The sequence below is a fragment of the Limulus polyphemus genome, unplaced genomic scaffold (genome assembly GCF_000517525.1).
Source record: "Limulus polyphemus unplaced genomic scaffold, Limulus_polyphemus-2.1.2 Scaffold825, whole genome shotgun sequence".
NCBI lineage: Eukaryota > Metazoa > Arthropoda > Merostomata > Xiphosura > Limulidae > Limulus > Limulus polyphemus.
Window position 1 is genome coordinate 404256 of NW_013666435.1, and position 10154 is coordinate 414409.

The window sequence follows — 10154 nt, forward strand, 5'->3', positions numbered from 1 at the left end:
AAACGTTCAGTTGGTCGATCTTTCTGCTGGTGGAGAAAGAAACTTCTCAAAACTGAAAGTAATCAAAACTAATCTGAGATATATATAGAAACGTTCAGTTGGTCGATCTTTCTGCTGGTGGAGAAAGAAACTTCTCAAAACTGAAAGTAATCAAAACTAATCTGAGATATATATAGAAACGTTCAGTTGGTCGGTCTTTCCATCATATCGATTGAACATCGGATGGATGAATCATTAAAAGAATTTTTCGAGTTTTCAATTCGTTAAAAGCTCGAACAGTGAATTTTAAGTGAAAATTGAATATCTTTTTTTTTCATGTATAAGGCGCATTCAATATTCTAGATGTTTGATTTTCAATGAAAATGTAAGATTTGAAGTTAAAATAGGTAACCATGTGCAACATAAATGTACATGGCCTACCATTTAGAACAGTACACTTTATTTTTAGCTCCGTGTCGCTAAGTTACCTGTAGCCTACATAAATCTAAAAGTACATTTTCTTATTTTGTCCAGGGTGACAGGAAAGCACTAATGCTTACACTGACTTTACTTATAACTATTTCCAGTCCCAGATAGTTATATACTTCCCTATCTTCCAGAATATACATCAAAGTAGAAGGTAAAAAGTTGAATGAACTGGAGTGATGGCAAGTGTTGAAAACAGATAACCCAAAGTATAGGAATGGCAAGAACAAAATAGTTCAACCTCAAACAATTGATCATGAGAGATGTCAAGCTAGAATTGAAGATGATTCAACTAACATATTACATATGGCCAGTCCTACTCAATGGAGTGGAAACGTGGACCTATCCGAGGAAACAAAACGATAGTTTGAGGCATTTGAAATGTGGTGTTATAGACAAATCATGAAGATCAGTTTCAAACAAAGGAAAACTTATGAGAAAATAGCGAAACGTTCATGACTTCACTAACTTAAAACCCAACTGTATTACGGTACCCAATAGGAAATCAGACTTCCATAATAATAATCATTTAATCATATTGTAAAGGAAGTAAAAAAACTTAGATTTTTATAATTTGTGCATATTATATAACCCTTCTTTCCCAACACTTTTTAGGAAGAAGATTTATAGAAACTAAAGGATGTTTAAGCTGTATCAAACGTGTAAATAATAAAGTTTGCATTACTTATACCATCATGATATCGTCTATGTTAATGAACTTTAAAGTCACCAAGTGTTGAGTCAATAGTTTCTATCACTCAAAATGTTTGCCTCCTAATGGCACAGCGGTATGTCTACGGACTTACAATGCTAGAATTCGGGTTTCGATATTTGTGGTGGGCAGAGCACAGATAGCCCATTGTGTAGCTTTGTGCTTAACTTCAAAACAAACAAACACTCAAAATGTTGAAATATACATATTCATATCGATATACATATTCTAAACAATTTGGTTCAAATGTAGTCCAATGTTTAGCGTACGGGACTAGGGATCTGCGGGTCCAGTATTCGTGTTTTGTTGCCATATACAAGAAAAAATTGCACTCCTTTCGTTTTTGGTGCGTTATAAGGGTGACGATCAGATCCCACTATTCGGTCGGACAAGAGTAATCCAAGAAGTGGCGTTGGGTGCTATTGACTACCTACTTTCCGTCTAGTCTATCACTGCAAGATTAGGGACGTTTCAGTAACTTTTCGCAAATATATGAAAAAAATATATATATATGTGTATCTATAAAGAAGATGGAAATAATTTTAACTTGAATAATTTATTTAACATGGATGCATATTAAATTTCGTATTCAAGATAAACTATTCAACCAACTTTAAGAAAGGACTTCTTGTTACAGTTAGACTTCTCTTATATATATAAAGTTCTGAAATAAATTATATAATTCTAATGTTTCTGATTAGAACAGAAGAAGGAAATTACCTGTTGACAAATAACTTTTATATTATAATTTATCTATAAAATGTTTCTAAGCTGTTTAATGTTTTATGATATTGTTGTAGCATATACTTATATATATTTTTATCCTGGTAGGTCATCAAAATGCTTGCTATCGTTGTTGCCCTCTTCTCCTTCTGCTGGCTACCATTTCAAAGTTACAACCTACTGCAGGAGATATTCCCACAAATTAATAAGTAAACACTTTTATATATTTTTTATCGAAGTATGCAAGTCCTTTAGGAATTATATCCAACACTGTGTACAAAATGTAAAATTATATATTCATTTAGCATTAACTGTGTTTTACTCATTTAGTTAGTCATGCTTTACCTAACCGATATCGAGGAGATAGTGTTTTTTCTTTACAAAGGTTTAACTCCTATGTTGTTGTATCAAATTTAAGTCTGTTAAGCACTGCGTTTTATATCATTTCCTTTTTTAATCAAATATTTCAATTTTTTTAGAATAGTGATTTAAGATTAAAGTTAAAATAAGCCAAACGATAATTATTACTTCCTTATCACCAAGATGCGTATTTGGAGTATGCATATTTTCATATTTCCTCATTGAAAAAAATTGATAAACATAATCACAGTCAGGTATAACGATACTCCTAAACCATCACTGTTTATTGAAGTTTACCTCAGAGTGACAAGCGTGGCAAACACGATCACAGTCGAGTATAATATACAAACGACACATCGATAACCTTTCGTGGAAAGATTCTGGTTTCTTACTTAATATTAAAACAAATATGTGTGAACCAGAATCTTTCTTAAACCGAAAGTAGCTTACTTGAACAATCAATATATTATCTGCGCCATTGGTTGTGATTTTGTTTGTTTGTTTGTTTTAGTGTTGACAGTTGCAATTGGTCTCTATGGAGCTTTTAGAGCAGTCTCTCCATCAGCTTTGTGACAGTAGCAATTAGTTCATATGGAGATTTTAGAGCAGTCTTCCACCAGCTATGCGACAGTTGCAATTGGTTCATATGGAACTTTTAGAGCAGTCTCTCTATCAGCTATGTGACAGTTACAATTGGTCAATATGGAGATTTTAGAGCAGTCTCTCCATCAGCTATGTGACAGTAGCAATTAGTCCATATGGAGATTTTAGAGCAGTCTTCCACCAGCTATGCGACAGTTACAATTGGTTCATATGGAACTTTTAGAGCAGTCTCTCTATCAGCTATGCGAAAAGATTCACGCGTTTTGAGCAAAAAAACAAATATGTCAAACTCGTCATGAGACCAGTAGGAAAATTGTATTTCTCGTATTTGGAGACTGATCTCGGCTAGAAAGGTTCAAAATTTTCGTTATTTTTGTATTTAAATATGTTTGAAATTAAACACATTTGAGAAATGATTAAAATATAGCTAGTTTATTAAACGTGACATTCTCGTAACTCCCGACATCCTTAGTTTTAGTACTAGCTATAAATAAAACTAGTAATAACAGTAAAAAATGTTTTCCAATGTTTTCATTAAATGTGACATACTTGTAATTCCCGACAACCTTAATTTTATTACTAGTGATAAGTAAAACTAGTAATATCCGTATAAAATGTTTTCCAGACATTATAATATATTTTCATTATGAATCAGTTTTTAAAAAATCACAAATAAAAAGCGAAGAAAATATGCAAATAGAAAAATTATGACTGTGGTCTTAAGTGGCGTACAAGTCGAAAATCTTTGAAAAAAAAAGGTTTACGTTTGAATTTGGTCCTACATTTAAAAAAAACAAAACAAACAAACTTATTACAAATATACAAACTATCATGAAAATCCCGCCTTTGGTAAAAGCTTTGAAGTTCATATCAGATTTGCTTATTACCACCTTTCTACTGTGGAAAGCAATACATAACTAGAAAAATTAAAAACATATTGTACAAAAGAAAATTATATTGGTACAAGAAGTGGCGCCAAATATCCAAGGTTGTCAACAACCTTGCCTTATATCGAATTCTTCTCAAAAGCCAAACTTATATTTGAATAGATCTATATATACATATAAGTAATTCATTATATATGTATGTACATTTATGTTTGTTTATTGTTAAGCATAAAGCAAAACAACGAACTCTCTATGCTTTGCCCACAACAGATATCGAAACCTGGTTTTTAGCGTTATAAGCCCACACACTTACCGCTGTGCCACTGGGGTAGTATATTTACGAAATAATAAAAATAACAATATGTTACATAATACTATAGTAAGTTCAAAAAAGTTTTAAACGGCCAGTTTTTGGACACATCTTTAAAACTAGGGGCGATTGCACCATACACTGTCCTTATGATTATGAATTACAAAAAAAGGCATATATAGTAGAAATAAAAACTTTCATTTTCGCCACATAAACCTTACTTAGTTTTGACAAATTTAGTAGCATTAGAAACGTATTATTCGACAATTAAAGATCATTATCGCATTTTAATCTTAGCAAATAAAAATTCAGAATGCGAAGTTAGCGCTTACTATCATAAGTGAATGCGAAGTTAGCGCTTACTATCATAAGTGGTTCAATTCCAGGCTTTCTTAAACCTGACTGAACGGAGGTTAGAAATGTGTAATGCTACATGAGAGAGAGAGGGGGGGGTTGATTTGTGATACTTTTAAGTGTCTTTTCTACTTAATCTAGAACCATTTTACATATAGAAGATAACGAAATCACGACCGTTATTCAATGTTTAAAAATATGCACCAAATTTTACGCTTTTCTGTTATTAAACTTGAGTAAAACCGAATACATTATTCCAATATTTATCCTACCAAATAAATATGCTTTCTTATTATAAATAAAAAATCTTGATGAGTTGTACTAATTACGCTATGTTCGAGTGCACAATCGCTTGAACATCCAGGGTTATATCCTATACACGAACACCTATTTAACCTGTGATCCAGTTTCGTAATAGTTCCAATATAAATGTTATCATATTGTAGTTCACCTACAATATGTTTAACCACCAAAGTCATAATACTGAGAACTAAAACTTGGATATAGGGGAGTGTTTCACATTGTTACATTAGAATCCATAACTTGGATAGAGGGGAGTATTGCACATTGCTACGTTATGACGAAACAAAACTAAAACTGTTAAAAGGTTAAAATTCCAAGGACTTGTATAAATATTGAAAATACATTGAAATACTCAAACGATGTTTGGTACACAAATATAATCAACAGTCTTAAAAAGCACGCTTCATGTTTTCACGTCGATTCAAGTCATCCTCATGAGTGTGAAAAACAAATACTGTGTCACCATATAAATACAAAAAGCCAAGGTCATGTGACTACGTAGTTTACATACTTAAAAAGGTTATGCCATCTACATAGTTTCTGATTTTCCAACTCTTCATCCTTATTTAAAGTATAATTATTTCTACTGTGTTTCACTAATATTTCTACCCAGAATAACAGTTCTTTCCCACTGGATCACGTGACCAGTATAATTTGCACTTTCAGCTAGTGCAGACTTCTTACTTTTATTTTCTAGTTTCCAGTTTGACCAATGTGTACATAGTCACATCCAATTTTATAAATACCCGTTTTCTCCATTAGATTGATTTTAATTTCATTTAATGTTTGACTGATTTTATTCAATGGTCTATAAATGGGAATGAGATATTTTTGAATTTACGAATCATTTGAGTATTTAATATATTTGAAATTGACACTGATTTCATATCACCATTGTATAAAGTCATAAATTACGATATAACGTAAATGTTACTAAACGTCATCGCTAGGCGTATTTACCAGATACCACGTGCAATAAAATTAATTCACAGCGAAGCCACGCCATTCATGGTGTCTAACAAATCTTTTTATTTTGTTTTATGCGTAATAACAGTTTTCTGGAACATTCTCTGCCCACTCTACTAAGCAAAGGAATATAAAGTGTTATATTTATTGTGAAATTTGAAATAAAAAACGAATTCTTGAAATCCCCCTCCCCCAGTGGCACAGCGGAATGTCTGCTGACTTACAACTCTATAAACCCATTGTGTAGCTTTGTGCTTAATTTCAAATAAACAAATCCTTAAAATCATAAAAAAATCAAAATTGACTTGAAATAGTTTATCAAATACTAGTACAGAGAACTCACAGAGATGTATTTAAATTGAACAAAACATACTTCATTGTTGTTCAAAGTTTGTGTATGTTTGTGATAAAATGCACGAGCAAAGTTTTCAAATCAGACGAATTATGAAACAGAAGCCCATATTATCCAAGAACACGTAAGATATTTAAACAACACACGCTTCTACGGCAATTTAGTAACACGAATAAGGAACAATTGCATCTACTGCTACCTGAGAATTTCTAAAACTAAAATGAAATATTTAATGTCACTCTACGTAAAAGGTACTACGTAGTCACCGTTTCACCCAAAGAAATACGCTGTTACAGAAAGGGATGTGTATGTTCATCGTTTTGACTGAATAATACCGCTATAATCAAAGGAAGGAAAATATTTGGTAATCGTTTTGATCAAACAAGTTCACCAGAGAAATAAGGACCATATTAAATATCATGGAACTAAACTGTGATATTCCTATTGCTAATATTTTGTTTTTGGTTTTGAACACAGATATTATCGAATACTTCTTTAAAACGCCCCCAGTGGATCAGAGATAAGCTTTAAGACTTATTACACCAAAATTCAGGGCTCGATCCCTTCATTGAACACATTACAGATAGGGTTTTGTGTAACTTTGCGCTAATTTGTAACAAAGGATATACAACAAAAAATGAGTGATAATGAGTTAAAAAGAGTTCTGAGCATACGTGTAGTTTTTTTATCCTTTACAGATTGCTAAGGTGTCTAGATATTCTAGTCAGCTTGTTCTAAGAATATCATTTGAAATTTCACAGGAATAAATTTGCTATCGACTTTAAATAAGAATAACAAAATACATGAAAGGGACGTTATACAAAACATTGATTTTAGAACATTGTGTTAAACATTTGTTTGTTTTTTGAATTTCGCGCAAAGCTACACGAGGGCTATCTGCGCTAGCCGTCCCTAATTTAGTAGTGTAATACTAGAAGGAAGGCAGCTAGTCATCACCACCCACCGCCAACTCTTGGGCTACTCTTTTACCATCACATTATAACGCCCCCACGGCTGAAAGGGCGAGCATGTTTGGTGTAACGGGGATTCGATCCCGCGACCCGCAGATAGCGAGTCGAGCGCCCTAATCACCTGGCCATGCCGGGCCATGTGTTAAACGTTTCTCAGATAAATATACTGCAAATCCCAGATACTAAACTGTTACACTTCACAATGATTTCACCAGTTTTTACCATCAAACACACGAAACAGAACAAGAAACATAAAAACATGGGCTATCTTTGCTCGAAACCCATTTTTTAACGATATAAGCCTTCAGACATACTTTAATGTTTCACGATAATATTGGGCTGGACGTGACAAAGTGGTTAGCGTGACGAACAGTGAATCCGAATTCGTGTTCTGTTAGCGCAAAAACGACTTCCACACTTTCGAGAAGTTGGTTCGTTATAAGAGTGACCGTCAAATCCTAGTTATTCGATTAGAGTATTTTTATGAAATTTTGAAATAACAAAGTAACACTAAGAAAGCCATGAACCGCAAGATGAAGAATAATAATAATAATAAAAAGATTATCTCTTACATACTAACACATACCACACGACCGTGACAGACACTTCCCTGCCCTATATCAACCTGTGTTTTATAACAGGACGGTTTGAAAATTCTCCATTATGTGTGAAACTATGTACTAGTCTAAATTAAACTTGGCTTAATTATAAAGACATAATAAATTTGTGATTCTTGTATTTAAATAGTTATCCATATCTATTGACATACCAGCATATTATCTCGTACGTACGAGATAGTATGCTGGTATGTTCATTCTCAACTTGAGGTTCAGACTTTATATATTTAATCAATCCTAAGTTTAATAATAATTTTAAAATGAATGGTATTTTTTTGCATTTTTATAACCGGAATATTTTTGCATTTTTATAACCGGAATATTTTTACGACGCAGATATTTATTATTTTCTTTGTTTATTTCAGATATTCGCGCAAAGCGACACAAGATATCCATAATTTTGAAACGACAGACTAGAGGGAAAGCAGACAGTCCATAGCACTCACCGCTAACTCTTGGGCTAGTTATGCTTAAAATGCTGACACCCACTGGATATAGACTTCTCTAGATCAATCGCGACGCGAGAGTCTTATCGATTGTTCTAGAAGCCAAACATAACTAAAATAATAAATGTTCATTGTGGTAAACGAAATAATAATTTGATCTAAGTAAGAGTTTTTTTCCTCCCAATTTGTAAAAGATCCTTACGTGATAGAAAAAAAATGAATATTATTTTCGAAATCTGCGTAACTGAATTATGGACAACCTGTCATTAAAACCACAACAACTTTTATAAAGTTTAGATTATCAGGCTTGTGTAATCTGTGAATTATTATAAATCGTTATAAATTAATGAATAACAATTTACTGCCGTTTTCACCCAGATTTATTTTAGTAACTCTTTACAATTATTTCAAATGTATAAAATATTAGTATTAGACTCCATAAGAGCTCCCAACGGTCTACGGTAAGTCTCAAAGCTTACAACGCTAAAAACCTGGTTTTGATACGTTGGTGGGCACAGCATTGCGTAGCTTTGAGCTTAGCAACAAACAAACAAAATCCCATAAGAAATGTATACATCAATTTATACATTATATCTTAAAAATGATTCACTTATGTAAATTTACATATGACGTTTTGTGAAAATCTGTACGTGGGAGAAAAATGGACATCATTTTTGATTCAGCGTACAGGAATTACTGTAGAACATGTAAAAATTTCAAGACAATAAAAACCATCGCAGGCCTGTGTTATCATTAAATAGAAAGTTTAAAAACGTCTTGTGTATTTACTTTAATGTTAAAGTATTCTAATATATTTCTAATAATGTTATGTTTCTTTCAGCTATAAGTATATTAACGTCATATGGTTTTGCTGTCATTGGCTTGCCATGAGTAATTCCTGTTACAATCCGTTTATATACGCCATCTACAATGTAAGTACTACTGATGTGTACAAAGTTTATTAAATCAGCTATCTTTATAGTGATACTAATATATGTGTAACGTTCTATATACGCCATCTACAAAGTAAATGTTTTACTTCAGCCATCATCACAATAATACTAATATATATATGACGTTCTACATACGCCATCTCTACTGTAAGCACTACTACTTCACAATAATATTAATACATATATAACATTCTACGTACGCCATCTATAATGCAAGCACGACTGATATTGTGTTTGACTTCAGCCATCTTCACAATGATACTAATATATATATGACGTTCTACGTACGCCACTTCTAATCTTTTAAATCAGCCATCTTCACAATAATATTAATATATATATATATATATATATATATAACATTCTACACAAGCCATCTACAATGTAAATAACAGAAATGTGTATAATGTCTCACGATATTTTTCTCAGTGTACATATAACAAATACATATGTTCCGTGCACATTATATGAAATGCATCACAATATGTTAATGTTTGTTATGGAAATATGTGTTTAACTAGATATTCATTGCATTTTAATTATACGTTAAGGTTTTGTTCTTTAATAGGGCTTGCAGAAAAGCAAAATTGTCTTTTAAATTTTTATTACCAAATTAACGAGCCTTCAAAGAAAGGTTCCTCATATAAAATATAGATTAATCCAACGGTTATTATGTGTAGCTACTAATGTTTCATTGGTTATTATGTGTAGTTACTACTGTTTCATTGGTTATTGTGTGTAGTTACTAATGTTTCATTGGTTATTATGTGTAGCTACTAATGTTTCATTGGTTATTATGTGTAGTTACTAATGTTTCATTGGTTATTATGTGTACTTACTAATGTTTCATTGGTTATTATGTGTACTTACTAATGTTTCATTGGTTATTATGTGTACTTACTAATGTTTCATTGGTTATTATGTGTAGCTACTAATGTTTCATTGGTTATTATGTGTACTTACTAATGTTTCATTGGTTATTATGTGTACTTACTAATGTTTCATTGGTTATTATGTGTACTTACTAATGTTTCATTGGTTATTATGTGTACTTACTAATGTTTCATTGGTTATTATGTGTACTTACTAATGTTTCATTGGTTATTATGTGTACTTACTAATGTTTCATTGG

At 32.0% G+C, this 10154-nt stretch overlaps 1 protein-coding gene across 1 annotated transcript in view; it reads left to right on the plus strand.

Moving 5' to 3' along the window:
• LOC106460733 (RYamide receptor-like) overlaps positions 1-10154 on the plus strand; it is a 126766-nt gene that overhangs the window by 111243 nt on the left and 5369 nt on the right. Inside the window, exons 3-4 of the mRNA XM_022387508.1 lie at positions 2009-2109; positions 8911-9001. Of these exons, the coding sequence (XP_022243216.1) occupies positions 2009-2109; positions 8911-9001 (192 nt within the window). The remainder of the gene's footprint in view (positions 1-2008; positions 2110-8910; positions 9002-10154) is intronic.